At 35.6% G+C, this 18,131-nt stretch overlaps 1 protein-coding gene across 1 annotated transcript in view; it reads right to left on the bottom strand.

Annotated features, from left to right (window-relative positions):
• The window catches only part of MMP21 (matrix metallopeptidase 21), a 72,714-nt gene that overhangs the window by 31,455 nt on the left and 23,128 nt on the right, over nt 1-18,131 (bottom strand). The window contains exon 4 of the mRNA XM_053692968.1: nt 16,130-16,271. Coding sequence (XP_053548943.1) covers nt 16,130-16,271 — 142 coding nt within the window. The remainder of the gene's footprint in view (nt 1-16,129; nt 16,272-18,131) is intronic.

The following is an 18,131-nucleotide window of genomic DNA, read 5'->3' as shown; positions in this document are numbered from 1 at the left end:
CGCTGAAAAGTACTAGAAAGCTAAGGGTTAAACTCTAAATAAGGTTAGCTACTATGTATCAAACTTATATATCCAATGTGACGGATATAAAACAATGTTAAGACAAAACAATGCAAAAAGTTCTTGATTTGAGGACGTCTCCTCTGATGATGCTTATCCGGATATAGCAAAATATCTCAAATATCCTATGGAGCGTAAACATATACTATATTCAATACCACCTTCTATAAACATGTGATAAACAGTCCATGGATAAAAATAAAATAAAAAACAAACTGGGGTATGATGTCTTGAATATATATTCGATTCAATGCCGTGGGTATATAATGGCCTGTTTAGTTGCGGTGGTTATGTAATTAGCAATATTAATGTCAATGTGTTTACGGATTGCAACAATGTGATAGACGTCAATTATGTTAATTCCAAGTACTAGTTTGTGGATACTGTACCGGTCCCTCTGCTGATATTAGTAGTCTCGTCTCGGCTCTCTGTCCTCCGGTTATTTCCCGGTCTTGGATGTGTGTTTGTACACAATGCGTGTCTCTCCTCCACGCTTCCGGTTTGTGTCGGATATTTGAATTGTGACTACGTCACGGGATGTATCAAGCTGGACGGATCTTTTGTAAGTGGCAGTTCTTCAGAGCTACCGGTATCTTACAATCTTGGTTAGCGGATACTTTTCTGTCCAAGATGTAAATAATTTACAATTTCTTTATACTCTGCGCAGAGTGTTGGTTTTCCTGGAAAGTCCTTAGACCCCTTAGATTATCGTAGACGCATTTCACCTATAACTAGGCTTTTTCAAGACTGATTTCTATGGGGACATTTTCCAGTTTATATACCCCTTCTTGCATTTTAATTCATTGGATAATTTACAAATCAGAATTCCTGAATTTAAGGAAATGATACTCATTTCTTTAAGGTGGTATAAGTATTCTTGCTCTGAAATTCCTTATGGTTATATATTAAACACATAATTCAACATTCAGAAAGACAATGTGAAATGAATAATTAGAAATTAAGAAATATAAAATTAAAATTAAAAAAGGGGGGTACATATATATATGGAATTATATACATATGAATGAATTTCTTTGCAAATTTGCTTAGGTATGAATATAGCCCTTGATATAAAGGTCTAAAGAAAACCTTATCATAGCACTCATGCCTTGTATCAATTTTGTTTTAAGGTTTATTCAATCAAATTACAAACTTAGAGCTTAATTGAACTCAATGACAAAAGCATGTTCAGTCTAATATGAAGGGGCTTGGGTCCAGTTCTGAATTTAGACCCTTGAGAAAAAGGGTTCCCATATTATAAATGAGTTCTGCTTCTTTCATTAACAGTAATCTTTCAAAGATACCTCCCCTCCATTGTTTTTTTACTTCTTTAATGCCCCAATAGGATAAATCTTTAATGTTGTTTTTATATTTAAATTATTTTTACTGGGGTTATTCAAGTATAATAACAGACATAAAAGAATATACAATAATCATAGATTGCAGAGAAAACTATAACATCTCGTATATACTAGCATATTGGTAACCAGTTTTTAACATAAAAAAGAAAATAGGGTAAAAAGAAGGGAACAAAGAAAGAGGAATTTGCATCTTTACATTAGACATATATTGTGTTTATATTTAAAAATTAAACCTCGATATTTATAGTTCACATACAGATACTGGCAAATACATAACTTATCCTTCAGTTCAGTACACCAGTTAACACCAAAGATAAAAAAAACATTTTCATTATTGTGTTTGTGGTCTTTGCTCCCAAATAAAGACTATATCTAGTATGTAATCTCTCTTGCCAATATAGCAGTAGTGTCTTTTTTTCCAAGGATATGATATGATTTAGTTCAGCTTCCCATTGAGTAAATATAGGAGGTTGTTGTTGCCTCTAGAGTCTGGGAATTAAGCGTTTAGCACATGTAAGCATTAATTGTAATAGCTTTGTGCGATATGCACATCTTATATCTGGAATATGATTAAGTAGTATAGTGGGAGCCAAAAGGGAGAGATCTACACCTAGAGTATGGTTAATGCACTGTTCTATTTGAGACCAGTAGGTCTTCAGCTTGGGGCATGTCCACCATATATAGGAATGTGTACCAATCTCGCCGCATCGTCTCCAACAACTTGAATTGGCACCCGGGAAAATCTTATGTATTCTCTGGGGAGTGAGGTACCAACGTGCAAGAATGTTATAATTGAGTTCAGCTAAAGCTAGTAAGATAGATGAGGAATGGGTCAATTTAAAACCTCGCCTCCAGATGTCGTCTGGGATTTAAATCTGTAGTTCTAATTCCTATTTAGAAGTATATGTTTTGAAGCAACTTTCTAATGTACTCCTATTATCAAATTTTCTTCATTCTCTTGGTATGTTTATTTGAAAAGCAAGAATTTAAGTTTAGATGCCGGCCCATTTTTGGTGAACAACCTGGGTTGTCCTTGCTGATTGGGCAGCACCAATAAACAATTGCTGTCCATGGTTCTGAACCACAAATTTGCTGGCTCCTCAGCTTAGATGCCTTCTTTTTCAAATAAAGATATCAAGAGAACGAAGAAAAATTGATAATAGAAGTAAATTAGAAAGTTGCTTAAAATTGCATGCTCTATCTGAATTACAAAAGAAAAAATTTGGGTACAGTGTCCCTTTAATGTTGTTTTTATGTACTTGTATGAAATGTTCGTGTAAGTGGGTTTCTTGTTCACATTTTTCTATATTCCATAGATGCTCTCTAATATGAGTGCAGAGGCATCTAGTAATTTCCCCCAAATATTATAATTGATATGTACATTGAAGTATATATGTAACACCTTGGTCACTGCATCTTATAGTATCGGTAATCTTGTTTGTAGTTGTTACTTACTGAGTGTATCTCCTTTGTTTTACTGCTGTGTTTGCACGCTTTATAGCTATAACATGGGTAAAATCCCATGATTTGTCTGCCTTTTAAATCTATGTCTTGTCTTTGGGGTTTCTGAGTGAATTCACAGGGTGCTAATATGCTCTTCGTATTTCTCGCCCTTCTCTATATAAAATGTGGTCTGTCTGTTATCTGCTCACCTATAATTGGGTCATCTTTTATCAGGTGCCAATGTTTTCTAACTATTTTTTCTACTGTTTTGAAGTCACTATTAAAATTTGTTATAAATGGGACCTTTAACTTTGTATTAACACTATTACTCTTCACGACCTTTTGTCTGCACTTTCCATTAATTTCTTTCCCATACTTTATAGCTGTTTTTAATTACCCCTTGATCATACCCTCTTTCCAGGAACTGATCTTCCAGTGTTTTGATTTGAGTCTCGTAATTTGTTAGTCTTGAGCAATTTCTACTAATTCTTAAACATTGGTCTTTTGGGATGTTATTGACACACCTTGGTAAGTGACAACTGTCTGAATGCACATAATTATTTGCACCGACTTCTTTGATGTGATTTTTAGTGTATAAAACCTTATCTTCCACAAAAATATACAAATCCAGGAATGTTATCTTATCTTTACTGATCTCATAAGTGAATTCTAATCCATCAGTTGTGGTATTCATATCTTTAAACATTGTAACCAATCCATCTTCATCTCCCTTCCACACAATCAGCACGTCATCAATGTAACGTTTGATGAGCATGAGGTTCGTGCCTAGCTAGGCGTGAACCTCGTGCCCATAGCTGTTCTTTTCATTTGAATGTATAATTTGTTGTTAAATGCAAATACATCGTTCATAAGTATAAATTTTACCCCCCTCAGGATAAAGTCTTTTTGTTTCTGTAACATCTTAATATCTCCATCTAAATTAAAACTAATGGCTTCCAAACCCTTTTTGTGTATAATAATTGTGTATAGGGGCCGTGACGTCACAGGTCGATAGTATGTAATTAATGTAATCCCAGTTCAAATTCTCCAGTGTGAATAGTACTTGTGCCATATCTTTTAGATAAGTCAGTAGTTCTTTTACATATTTTTGTAACTGAATATCTATGTATTGTGACAAATTAGCTGTAACCAAAGCAATACCAGAGATGATGGGTCTTCCTGGGGGTTGTGTTATGTATATTTGGTAAAAAATAAATAATTTCCATTCTGGGATACTCCTGATTTAGAAAATTTAATTCTTTATTGTTTAATATTTTGTTTTCTTTCGCTTCTGTAAGTAATGATTTACATTTTTCTGCTATATTTTATATTGGGTTTAATTTAAGTTCCTTATAAGTAGTTTGATCACTTAAAATTATATTTGATTCTTTGAGATAATATTCTGTATCCATCACTATGATGCCACCCCCTTTATCCACAGATTTTATCATTATGTTTCAATTATTTTTGAGATTCTCTAACATTAATTTCTCATTCCTGTTCAAATTATAATTAATTTTATGTTTAGTGAGATCATGCTTTGCCAAATCTTTTTGCAGCATTTTTTCAAGAGTTTTTATGTGGCTGCCCTTATCATGAAGGTGAAAGATGACCTAGGTTTAAGGTTTGTATGTATAATATTAGGAGTTGAGGCTACACTTTGTCTTGTGGTGTGTATCTCTCTCTCTATTGGATGTTTGAGGAAATACCTTTTTAATGTTATTTTTTTAATGTTATTTTTTTAATGAACTGATTTATGTGTATATGGGTTTCAAACGTATTCATCCTTTGGGTGGGTGCAAATGTTAAACCTTGTTTTAATACTTTATTTTCCTTGTGTGAAAATTTGATCTTGCTCAAGTTAAAAATTTCTCTCTCATCTATCTCCATCTTTTTTTATTTTGTTCGCTTTCCTCCTCTAGTTCCTATATATATCTTTTTCTGTTTATACGAGGAGTTCTGTATACTGGGCCTAGATCTAAACAATCAGTGGATGTACCCTGAAGGGGAGAGTTTGGGGTGTCATTTCTTTCATTAATTATATGGGTATCCTCTCTCATCTGACCTCGTAATGGTGTGTAGCGGTTCTTTAAGGGAACTCTCCAATTACTTATTAGTGTTATTGGTATATTCATCCTGTCTGTCTCTAGAGCTAGGTTGTCTAAACCATCCTCTTGGTTCTGTGTAATGTCTATAGTCTTTTTTATAACTGTTACCAGACCAAATAGAGTTAGTGCTATTCCTATAATTGGATCTGGAATTCATTGTGTTTCTATTTGGCCCTTGATTGTATCTAAATGTATAATTATCTCTATTTGTTTCATTCGCCCATCGCCAGTTTTTATAACAACTTTTAATAGTGACTACAAAACAGTAGAAAAAATAATTAGAAAACATTGGCACCTGATAAAAGATGACCCAATTATAGGTGAGCAGATAACAGACAGACCAAATTTTATATACAGAAGTGCGAGAAATATGAAGAGCATATTAGCCCCCAGTGAATTCACTCAGAAAACCAAAAGACAAGACATGGATTTAAAAGGCAGACAAATCATTGGATTTTACCCATGTTATAGCTGTAAAGCATGCAAACACAGCAGTAAAATAAAGGAGATACACCCAGTAAGTAACAACTACAAACACAAGATTACCGATACTATAAGATGCAGTGATCAAGGTGTTATATATATACTTCAATGTACATGTCAATTACAATATTTGGGGGATACAACTAGATGCCTCCACACTCATATTAGAGAGCATCTATGGAATATAGAAAAAGGTGAACAAGAAACCCACTTATACGAACATTTCATACAAGTACATAAAAACAACATTAAAGATTTATCCTATTGGGGTATTAAAGAAGTAAAAAAACAATGGAGGGAAGGTAACTTTTAAAGATTACTGTTAATGAAAGAAGCAGAACTATTTTATAATATGGGAACTATTTTTACCAAGGGTCTAAATTCAGAACTGGACCTAAGCCCCTTCATATTAGACTGAACATGCTTTTGTCATTGAGTTCAATTATGCTCTAAGTTTGTAATTTGATTGAATAAACCTTTAACCATAAAATCGATACAGGGCATGAGTGCTATGATAAAGTCATGTTATATCTTTATATCAAGGGCTATATTCATACCTAAGCAAATTTGCAAAGAAATTCATTCATTTGTATAGAATTCCATATATATATATGTACCCCCCTTTTTTAATTTTAATTTTATATTTCTTAATTTCTGATTATTCATTTCACATTGTCTTTCTGAATGTTGAATTATGTGTTTAATATATAACCATAAGGAATTTCAGGGCAAGAATACTTATACCACCTTAAAGAAATGAAAATGTACATAGTATCAATACCACCTTAAATTCAGGAATTCTGATTTGTAAATTATCCAACAAATTAAAATGCAAGAAGGGATATTTAAACTGGAAAATGTCCCCATAGAAATCAGTCTAGAAAAAGCCTAATTATAGGTGAAACGTGTTGACGATAATCTAAGGGGTCTAAGGACATTCCAGACAAACCAACACTCTGCGCAGAGAATAAATAAATGGTTGCTTATTTACAACTTTGACAGAAAAGTATCCGCTAACCAAGATCGTAACGTACCAGTAGCCCTGAAGAACTGCCACTTACAAAAGATCCGTCCAGTTTGATACATCCCGTGACGTAGTCACAATTCAAAGATCCGACACAAACCGGAAGCGTGGAGGAGAGACACGCATTGTGTACAAACACACATCCAAGACCGGGAGATAACCGGAGGACACAGAGCCGGGACGAGACTACTAATATTGGCAGAGGGACCGGTACAGTTTTTACAAATGGGTACTTGATATTTTAGATATTTTGCTATATCCAGATAAGCATTATCAGAGGAGACGTCCTCAAATCAAGCACTTTTTGCATTGTTTTGTCTTACCATTATATCCGCCACATTGGATAACCAATTTGCTGTTTTATTAAATGTTAAATATGCTATATTGGTAACAGAGTCAGGCTTTATTTATTTTTTTCATTCATAAGTTTGATATATAAGTTTGATACATAGTAGCTAACGTTATTCAGAGTTTAACCCTTAGCTTTCTAGTACTTTTCAGCGCTTTTGTATTTTGTTAACCTCTTCCCTTTGCTCTGGCTGTGAGGCCAGTCCCACAACAGCTCTTTTTAGGGTTATAAGTGTAGCACTGCTAGCCATACTCTTTGCAAGAATATTATCCATTTGCAAGAGCACTAGATGGCAGTACTATTTCCTGCCATATAGGCAGGGGTCAAATTGAGCGGGAACGTTTGGGAACAGAGTTCCTGCACTATTTTTACAGGAGGAACTAAGTTCCCTCTGGACAGAGAACAGAAATGCTTCAGTAAACACTGCTGCTGCTGCTGGGAGGAGCTGGAGCACAGTCTGTTTAGAGGGATAGTGAGATCCTCTAGTAATGGGCAGTAACACTTCCTACAATACACTAAATGCAATCCTCTGTGTGATCACCCTGCACTGTGTGTAACACATGGTACTTACATTAATGTGTGACTTGCTCTGGGGTTATTTAGCTCCCCTCAGCAGAAATAGGACTATTGCACCTTTAGTGGGTGAGACACTGTGACAGAGGAGGATTTTCAGACCCAAAGGCAGCCATTCAACCCTTCACTGGTGTGTGTGTGCATATAAAATAATATTAATTGTGAGGGGGGGTTGAAGTCTTGATGAGTTCCCACACTTTTTTTTTTAGGACTTGACCCTTGCATATAGGGGTTTAGACACCTACCTCTTTAACACCATGGGAATGAAGCAAAAGTGATATTAGAAGTAAATTGGAAAGTTTTTTTAAATGATATGTTCTGTCTGAATCAATAAATAATTATTGGGGTTTTCATATCCCTTTAATGTGTTTTATATGCATAGTGTGTATAAGCAATCAAGCACCACACAGCAAAATATCTGCATGCAAAATAAAATGTGTTATAAAAGCATTTAAATATGTCCTTTTGTTTACAAGATGTATATTGTTTTGCTGTCCCGGAAAACACCCATTGAAATGCCTTTTTCTTTGGACTGATAGGGATAAATGAGATCAAGCAATCACTGTTTTAATTTTTTTTTTTAAATCAGGGTACTGGATCCTACAGCTTCACTGGGGCAGTGGAAGAACCACCATTTTCAGAGATTAATTACGGGGAGAGTCAAGTCAATTAAATATTAATGAAAGTTACAAAGTTGCAATGGGTAATCCCCTCTTTTGTGTGTGTGTTCTATTCTGTCTTGAGGGGATTGGGGTTCCTTTGAAGACACTGCTCCCATACAATCTATACATTATGTTTGTGATAGCAATTTTTATAGAAATCACCGACTAATAACAGGGGTATGACAACCCACACTGGGAAGACTAGACTCCCTTCTTTACAAACTGGGGTCTTATACCATTTGTTTGTGGGAAATAGGAACCCTAAAATATCCCCCTCATCAGGCACTGCATGGGAGCCTACTTGGGGCGGGTGTTCACCATTACCACAGTGATCAATTAAACATTAGAGAAGGTGTGACCCTTAATTTAAAAGAGAATTCCCTGTTTCTCATAAGGGGTCTCATAATTAATTCAACGGGATAGATAGGGGCTATATAAATGTACATTCCCACTACTAGAAATTACAACAATCAGCTGCATCCTAGGAAAAAGAGTGATCCCTCATTTAAAAGAGGGGATCTTCCTTTCAAAAGAGGTGGTCCGTTGCCCCTTTGGCAAATAGCTGTGAAAATAGAGGCTTTATTAGAACTCTCTGCCTCTCTGGGTAAATAGTGCTTTAAAGGGACATTAAACACTAAATAAATGCTAGATAGAATGATGCATTCAAAGAAAAGATTAGTCTGAGAATAAACTGTAGATATATTTTTTTAAGTTTTCATTAGCTGTTCAAATATTAACAAAATAAGTGTAAAGCTTAAGTGTCAATCAAACAATGGGAGCTGCCATGTTGTAACCTAGGTTACCTTTTCTGCTGTGGCCAATGAGGAACAGTTATAAATAGGACACTAGATTGTGCAGCCAATGGCTGTGTGGAATATAACAGTGTTCTGCACCTCCATTTCTAACAGGAACTGAAAAGCTCATGATTTTAGAATGGAATTACAGGAAAAAAAGACAAAATAAATAATGAAAGTATATTGCAGAGTTTTATTTATATATATACAGTTTATTATTTTATATTACCATCTCAAAGTGTTTAATGTCCCTTTAAGTGCTGCTGCTTGTTATTGCTGTGTTCTTTATAGCAACTATGAGCAACTTACAGGGGGAGACTCCCCTCTTTTAACTGAGGGATGAAATACATTTCTGCTGCTGCTTCAGGGACTTCTTTGTTAGCTGTGATGCCATCTGACTAGGGTACATCCTACACAGAGATTGTCTATGCACTGTTCTTTGTTTAAAGCTTGCAATAACATTTTATTTCCGTATGCTTTGATACTGAATCTAATAATACAATGTCTGTATTCATAATTTAATGCTGGCATTAGAACAGATTTGTCCTCTGCCTAATCCGGAAAAAAATACGCGATCAAACACCTTCTACAAATCTAAGAAATAAAAGCTGATGCTGCTATTGATTCTACTGTTTTTCTTCAAAACACCAAAGATTATAAAATAATTACACCCAGTTGGTGATATAAAGTCAGCAAACACATTCATCACACATAATGTGCAGTCTGTATCTATTTGTATTTAAATAAAGATGCTTTGCCTTATGTTCATGTAGTATTTATGGAACACAGCAAGAGCAGTTTAATGGGTGTTTAAGCAGACTGGTGATTTAGATATCACACAGCAGCAAACCTCTTGTACTTGACCTGCAAACTTACGGCTAGATTACGAGTTTTGCGTTAAGCTGAAAAAGCAGCGTTAACAGGTCTTGGCCTTACCTCAAAACGACTTACGTAAACTTCGTAAACCCTTTTTTCTATGGGACTTCCATAGCGCCGGTATTACAAGTCCTGGAAGGCCAAAAAGTGAGCAGTACACCCTCTACCTCCAGATCCGTAACGCATTCTAAAGTCATTAGTTATGAGTTTTATGTACAAAGCTGTAGCATAAATTAGTTTAAAGATCTGTAATTTGTTTTTGTTGTGTAATTTAGTGTTTTGTTTTTTTTGTGATTTAGCTAATTTAATTTATTTAATTGTATTTAATTTAGTTTAAGTGTAACTTAGGTTAGGTTTTATTTTACAGGTCAATTTGTATTTATTTTAGCTAGGTAGTTATTAAATAGTTGATAACTATTTAGTAACTATTCTACCTAGTTAAAATAAATACAAACTTGCCTGTAAAATAAAAATAAACCCTAAGCTAGATACAATGTAACTATTAGTTATATTGTAGCTAGCTTAGGGTTTATTTTACAGGTAAGTATTTAGTTTTAAATAGGAATAATTTAGTTAATGATATAAATTTTATTTATATTTATTTTAATTATATTTCAATTAGGGTCCAGTTCACCACTAAGTCAGCTGTATAGTTTGCATTTTACCTCATTTTATGTTGATTCAAATGAAAATGGAAGATGGAGGTTACAGGTGGACATAAGTACAGTTCTAAAACAACAAATCTGCTATCATTGCATTTAAAATGCAATACGCTTGTGCTTCAAGAAATACATAAACCTTGGTTGTCTACAACACATCGCAGCACCACACATACTAGTCACATACCTCCCATTATCTTCTGCAGACCAGGATAGGATGCTGCTGATAGGCAGAACAGGGGCAGAACTAGACTTTCATTGGCAACTTGGCACGTTTTAGAAGGTCCTGGAGATTTGCCAGAATGACAGTGGGCTGTTTCCAAACTGTGACAATCTCTCAAAATGCAGGATGGTTGCAAACTCAGAAATTGTCTTGTGTGTCTCTTTTTAACAGGTTTGCAGCAAAGATGGGGACACCCTATTGGTGCACCTAGAGCAGATTTAAAGGGACACTGAACCCAAATGTTTTTTTGTGTGATTCAGATAGAGCATGCAATTTTAAGAAACTTTCTAATTTACTCCTATTATCAATTTTTCTTCATTCTCTTGCTATCTTTATTTAAGAAAGAAGACATCTAAGCTTTTGTTTTGGTTCAGAACTGTGGACAGCACTCTTTTATTGGTGGATGAATTTATCCACCAATCAGCAAAAACAACCCAGGTTGTTCACCAAAAATGGGCCGGCATCTAAACTTACATTCTTGCATTTCAAATAAAGATACCAATAGAATGAAGAAAATTTGATAATAGGAATAAATTAGAAAGTTACTTAAAATTTCATGCTCTATCTGAATCACAAAAGAAAAAAATTGGGCTCAGTGTCCCTTTAAGTAGGTGCTTCCCAGTGGCAGATCCAACAGCTGACTAAAAAGGGGTGAGAACATTTATACTGACTGACGGCTAGATTTAAACTTCTGCGGCCAAAGGGGTGCGTTAGCTACACGTGCTTTTTTCTGGCCGCACCTTTAAAATAACTCTGGTATTGAGAGTCCACAGAATGGCTGCGTTAGGCTCCAAAAAAGGAGCGTACAGCATATTTAACGCCACTGCACTCTCGATACCAGAGTTGCTTACGGAAGCGGCCAGCTTCAAAAACGTGCTCGTGCACGATTCCCCATAGGAAACAATGGGGCATTTTGAGCTGAAAAAAAAACTTAAAACACCTGCAAAAAAGCCGCGTTCAGCTCCTAACGCAGCCCCATTGTTTGCTATGGGGAAACACTTCCTACGTCTGCACCTAACACCCTAACATGTACCCCGAGTCTAAACACCCCTAACCTTACACTTATTAACCCCTATTCTGCCGCCCCCGCTATCGCTGACCCCTGCATATTATTATTAACCCCTAATCTGCCGCTCCGTAAACCGCCGCTACTTACATTATTCTTATGTACCCCTAACTTATGTACCCCTAATCTGCTGCCCCTAACACCGCCGACCCCTATATTATATTTATTAACCCCTAATCTGCCCCCCACAACGTCGCCTCCACCTGCCTACACTTATTAACCCCTAATCTGCCGACCGGACCGCACCGCTATTATAATAAAGTTATTAACCCCTAATCCGCCTCACTAACACTATAATAAATAGTATTAACCCCTAATCTGCCCTCCCTAACATCGCCGACACCTAACTTCAAACATTAACCCCTAATCTGCCAAGTAGAGCTCACCGCTATTCTAATAAATGTATTAACCCCTAAAGCTAAGTCTAACCGTAAAACACAAAAACCCCCCTAAGTTAAATATAATTTACATCTAACGAAATTAATTAACTCTTATTAAATAAATTATTCCTATTTAAAGCTAAATACTTACCTGTAAAATAAACCCTAATATAGCTACAATATAAATTATAATTATATTGTAGCTATTTTAGGATTGATATTTATTTTACAGGCAACTTTGTATTTATTTTAACCAGGTACAATAGCTATTAAATAGTTAAGAACTATTTAATAGCTAAAATAGTTAAAATAATTACAAATTTACATGTAAAATAAATCCTAACCTAAGTTACAATTAAACCTAACACTACACTATCAATAAATTAATTAAATAAAATACCTATAATTATCTACAATTAAACCTAATACTACACTATCAATAAATAAATTAAATACAATTCCTACAAATAAATACAATGAAATAAACTAACTAAAGTACAAAAAATAAAAAAGAACTAAGTTACAAAAAATAAAAAAATATTTACAAACATTAGAAAAATATTACAACAATTTTAAACTAATTACACCTACTCTAAGCCCCCTAATAAAATAACAAAGCCCCCCAAAATAAAAAATGCCCTACTCTATTCTAAATTAAAAAAGTTCAAAGCTCTTTTACCTTACCAGCCCTGAACAGGGCCCTTTGCGGGGCATGCCCAAAGAAGTTCAGCTCTTTTGCCTGTAAAAAAAAACATACAATACCCCCCCCAACATTACAACCCACCACCCACATACCCCTAATCTAACCCAAACCCCCCTTAAATAAACCTAACACTAAGCCCCTGAAGATCTTCCTACCTTGAGTCGTCTTCACCCAGCCGAGCCAAATTCTTCATCCAAGCGGAGCAAGAAGAGGTCCTCCATCCGGTAGAAGTCTTCATCCAAGCGGGGCAAGAAGAGGTCCTCCATCCGGTAGAAGTCTTCATCCAAGCGGGGCAGAAGAGGTCTTCCATCCGATTGAAGTCTTCATCCAAGCGGCATCCATCCGGAGCGGAGCGGCAGCATCCTGAAGACCTCCGACGCGGAACATCCATCCTGGCCGACGACTGAACGACGAATGACGGTTCCTTTAAATGACGTCATCCAAGATGGCGTCCCTCGAATTCCGATTGGCTGATAGGATTCTATCAGCCAATCGGAATTAAGGTAGGAATATTCTGATTGGCTGATGGAGTCGCTTGGATGAAGACTTCTACCGGATGGAGGACCTCTTCTTGCCCCGCTTGGATGAAGACTTCTACCGGATGGAGGACCTCTTCTTGCTCGGCTTCTATGAAGAATTTGGCTCGGCTGGCTGAAGACGACTCAAGGTAGGAAGATCTTCAGGGGCTTAGTGTTAGGTTTATTTAAGGGGGGTTTGGGTTAGATTAGGGGTATGTGGGTGGTGGGTTGTAATGTTGGGGGGGGTATTGTATGTTTTTTTTTTACAGGCAAAAGAGCTGAACTTCTTGGGGCATGCCCCGCAAAGGGCCCTGTTCAGGGCTGATAAGGTAAAAGAGCTTTGAAATTTAGTAATTTAGAATAGGGTAGGGCATTTTTTTATTTTGGGGGTCTTTGTTACTTTATTAGGGGGCTTAGAGTAGGTGTAATTAGTTTAAAATTGTTGTAATATTTTTCTAATGTTTGTAAATATTTTTTTATTTTTTGTAACTTAGTTCTTTTTTATTTTTTGTACTTTAGTTAGTTTATGTAATTGTATTTATTTGTAGGAATTGTATTTAATCTATTTAATGATAGTGTAGTGTTAGGTTTAATTGTAACTTAGGTTAGGATTTATTTTACAGGTAAATTTGTAATTATTTTAACTATTTTAGCTATTAAATAGTTATTAACTATTTAATAGCTATTGTACCTAGTTAAAATAAATACAAAGTTACCTGTAAAATAAATATAAATCCTAAAATAGCTATAATATAAATATAATTTATATTGTAGCTATATTAGGATTTATTTTACAGGTAAGTATTTAGTTTTAAATAGGAATAATTTATTTAAGAAGAGTTAATTAATTTCGTTAGATTAAAATTATATTTAATTTAGGGGAGTGTTAGGGTTAGACTTAGCTTTAGGGGTTAATACATTTATTAGAATAGCGGTGAGCTCCAGTCAGCAGATTAGGGGTTAATAATTGAAGTTAGGTGTTGGCGATGTTAGGGAGGGCAGATTAGGGGTTAATACTATTTATTATAGGGTTATTGAGGTGGAGTGAGGCGGATTAGGAGTTAATAACTTTATTATAGTAGCGGTGCGGTCCGCTCGGCAGATTAGGGGTTAATAAGTGTAGGCAGGTGGAGGCGACGTTGAGGTGGGCAGATTAGGGGTTAATAAATATAATATAGGGGTCGGCGGTGTTAGGGGCAGCAGATTAGGGGTACATAAGTATAACGTAGGTGGCGGTCGGCAGATTAGGGGTTAAAAAAATGTAATCGAGTGTTGGCGATGTGTGGGGGGCCTCGGTTTAGGGGTACATAGGTAGTTTATGGGTGTTAGTGTACTTTAGAGCACAGTAGTTAAGAGCTTTATAAACCGGCGTTAGCCCAGAAAGCTCTTAACTACTGACTTTTTTCTGCGGCTGGAGTTTTGTCGTTAGATTTCTAACGCTCACTTCAGCCACGACTCTAAATACCGGCGTTAGAAAGATCCCATTGAAAAGATAGGATACGCAATTGACGTAAGGGGATCTGCGGTATGGAAAAGTCACGGCTGGAAAGTGAGCGTTAGACCCTTTCCTGACTGACTCCAAATACCGGCGGTAGCCTAAAACCAGCGTTAGGAGCCTCTAACGCTGGTTCTCACGGCTACCGCCAAACTCTAAATCTAGGCCAGTGTCAGCAAAGCATGTGAGCAGAGACGCTGATTTTCTATTTTAAAGGACCATCAAAGTAGAATTTAAAATTCAACAAATACATAATACAATGACAATAAAATAGCACTTACTTTGAATTTGAAATTAGTAGCAGATTTTTTTTCTGGCAAATTTAAAAGTTAATTCCATTATCCCTTTACTTGTGGCAGGTGTCAGCTATCAGCCAATCACAAAACACATATATGTACAGTGTATACTGTGCTCAGAGTTCCAGGGTGAGTTGTGCAATATTGATATGTTCTAATGAATTAGAGCATGTCATGTTTCCACTAAAATACTTCTTTAAGTTTTGTATTTAAATTTACAGACAGTTAAAACCAGGAATCTTTATGCTTTTTCATGTTTGACTATGAGTTCTGGCATGAATGTAAGTTTTGCACCATTTAATTACACTACACTTGTACTAACATCTGTAGATGCATGAATTATATCACCATTTTATATCAATATGTTGATTTTAGAGATGTTAAAATTACAATGGTTTTACCATACATATATTGCCCATCTTCCTGTAACATTGTACAAATACAGGTAGCCCTCAGTTTACGTCCAGTTTATAATGTAAGTCAATGGGAAGTGAAGGAGTTAGGTTCCAGGCTCCTCTCAAAATTGGCATAAGTAACACCTAATACATTAATTTTAAAGCTTTGAAATGAAGACTTTAAATGCTAAACAGCATTATAAACCTAATAAAATAATCACACAACACAGAATATATAATTAAACTAAGTTAAATGAACAAAAACATTTGCTAAACAGCATTATAAACCTAATAAAATAATCACACAACACAGACTTTACTTGCATTTTTCTGCAAACGGTTCTTTCTATGCATTCCAATCTGGACTGATTTATAGACAGGAAGATCTTGTTCCTTTGCAAGTTGCTTGATAGCTCAGGTCTGGTTAAACTGATAAATATCAGCTTGCTTGGCTTGCATATCTTTGCTTCAACACAAGCGGACAGCTCCACCTACTGGCTATTTTAATCAATGCACTGCTTCTCAATGCTTTTCAATAGCAGTCACATGACTGAAAAAAAAGGTTTTTATTCTGAAACGGTGCAAATTGAACCGTTGTAAACCGAGGGCCACCTGTACTGTATGATCTTAGAGATAATGATTGGTCAATGCCTTTACTTACCATAAAGATTTTGTACTGCTTTTCTGTCAGACCAGTCCAATTCAAAGCCAGATTCTTGTGGAATATAATTGGGTTGCATTATTGATCCAGTCCTATAGATATGAGATAACCCAAGAACATGGCCAATTTCATGGACTGCAACCTGTCCATTGGGAGTAAAAGACAAAAAGTGTACAGAGTAATAAAATAAATGTTATAAAAAGACAAAACATAACCATCGCTTGTAAAACTGCATAAGCCAGATAGTGTGAAAGGGAAATGTGCCAAATAAAGTGTTACAAAGATGCCCCATTGAACTATACCAAATAATGTGTCTCTGTGAACTTATCCAAATAAATTGTGCCACAGGGAAATATGCATCGTCTCTTTCTAGTTGCAACTGACATTCTGTATTATTTCAACATTTCACAAGATTTACAGCATTTAGGTTACAGTAAATAAAATTATGAAAAATAATGTGTCCTGCTCATAGATTTTCAGTCTGGGCCATAAATCAAAAGAGAATATGTCAAAGTCTTAGATATGTGTAGGTGCCTTCTATTTCCCTTTGCTGTGAGTAGATATGTCAAGTCAAACTATAAGCCTGTTAGACACACTGTTTGAAGTCTTTTCTCCAGAACACCATACATGAATCTGTAAAATCACAGTATGAAATGATATTTACATTTCAAATGCTCCTAGATTGTCCCATACTTAGAAATAATAAGCAGCAGGTAAGACAAATGTTATATATATATATATATATTGCAGGTAAAGTCATATATTGGGTAAAATAGACATTATCCAAGCAGCAGTGGGTAAAGTCCGATGTATGATCATAAATCCCCTCTGAGTGCGGAGTCAATGCATCAAACCTATATAGCATGCACTGTAATTCCCCCATCTTCGCTATCTTTTTTGCCTCCGCCTGGGGGGTTCAAGGAAGACGCCAGAGGATCAGCTGGGCACCTTCCTTGAACCCCCCAGGCGGAGGCAAAAGAAATAGTGTAGATGGGGGAATTACAGTACATCAGGCTTTACCCATGTCCGTTTTACCTGGGTAATCCTACAATTACCCGAATTTCTTACATATATATATATATATATATATATATATATGAGGGAGGAGACTATTTGTATGTTATAGCACTGTAATGGCAAACCTTGGCACTCCAACTATTTCAGAACTACATTTCCCATGATGCTCGACTGGACTTCAGAGCACCTAAGCATCATGGGAAATATAGTTCTGCAACAGCTACAGTGCTGAGGTTCGCCATTGCTGTTATAGTATATTTATTTCTGTGATATCACCAAATATGAAAATGGAAACACACTGTGAAACAGATGCCAGATTTGGCTGGGTTATACAATAATTTTAAATCAATAGAAATGGATGTAGTTTGAGGTACTTTAAAAAATAGTACTGGTAACTGTCCCTGAAATGGTTGGGGTTTCCAAGAGAAAAAAAAAGTAAATTTAATAAGGGAAGTAAACAGAAAAGTGTTTTAAAAGTTGCATGATCCATCTAAACCATGAAACATGGGCATATGTTTGTTAATGTGCCATACTCAGGTAACCAGTCAATAATAATTAATTGTATTTAAAGCTGATTCAGGAACACCCTGTGATCTCACTTTTAACCCCTGCCCCACTGGCGGATTTGATTTATTTTAATGCATTTTCTTTAGAAAGCTTTGTATAGCCATTACTGCAGAACTGATAGTAAAAAAAAATAAAGAGTTTAAAATTGTCATAAAGTGCATCATACAGAACAATATAAGTGCAAATACAAGTGTGTATAATGACATGTAAATGATGTATGTGATCTGCATACTGCAATACTGATATATGACAGTACACATCTATGTCAAACAGGAGGTACAGAGAGGAGAGCAAAAGAGAGAAGGTAAAAGGACAATAAAGGACAATACTTACATATCTGCACAGTGCAAGCAGAGACAGAAACTGGAGGTGCAGAGAGGAGAGCAAAAGAGAGAAGGTAAAAGGACAATAAAGGACA

Source organism: Bombina bombina, chromosome 9, assembly GCF_027579735.1.
Source record: "Bombina bombina isolate aBomBom1 chromosome 9, aBomBom1.pri, whole genome shotgun sequence".
NCBI classification, from domain to species: Eukaryota; Metazoa; Chordata; class Amphibia; order Anura; family Bombinatoridae; genus Bombina; species Bombina bombina.
The sequence above is the reverse complement of the archived record's forward strand: the minus strand, read 5'-3'. Positions and strand labels throughout refer to the sequence as shown.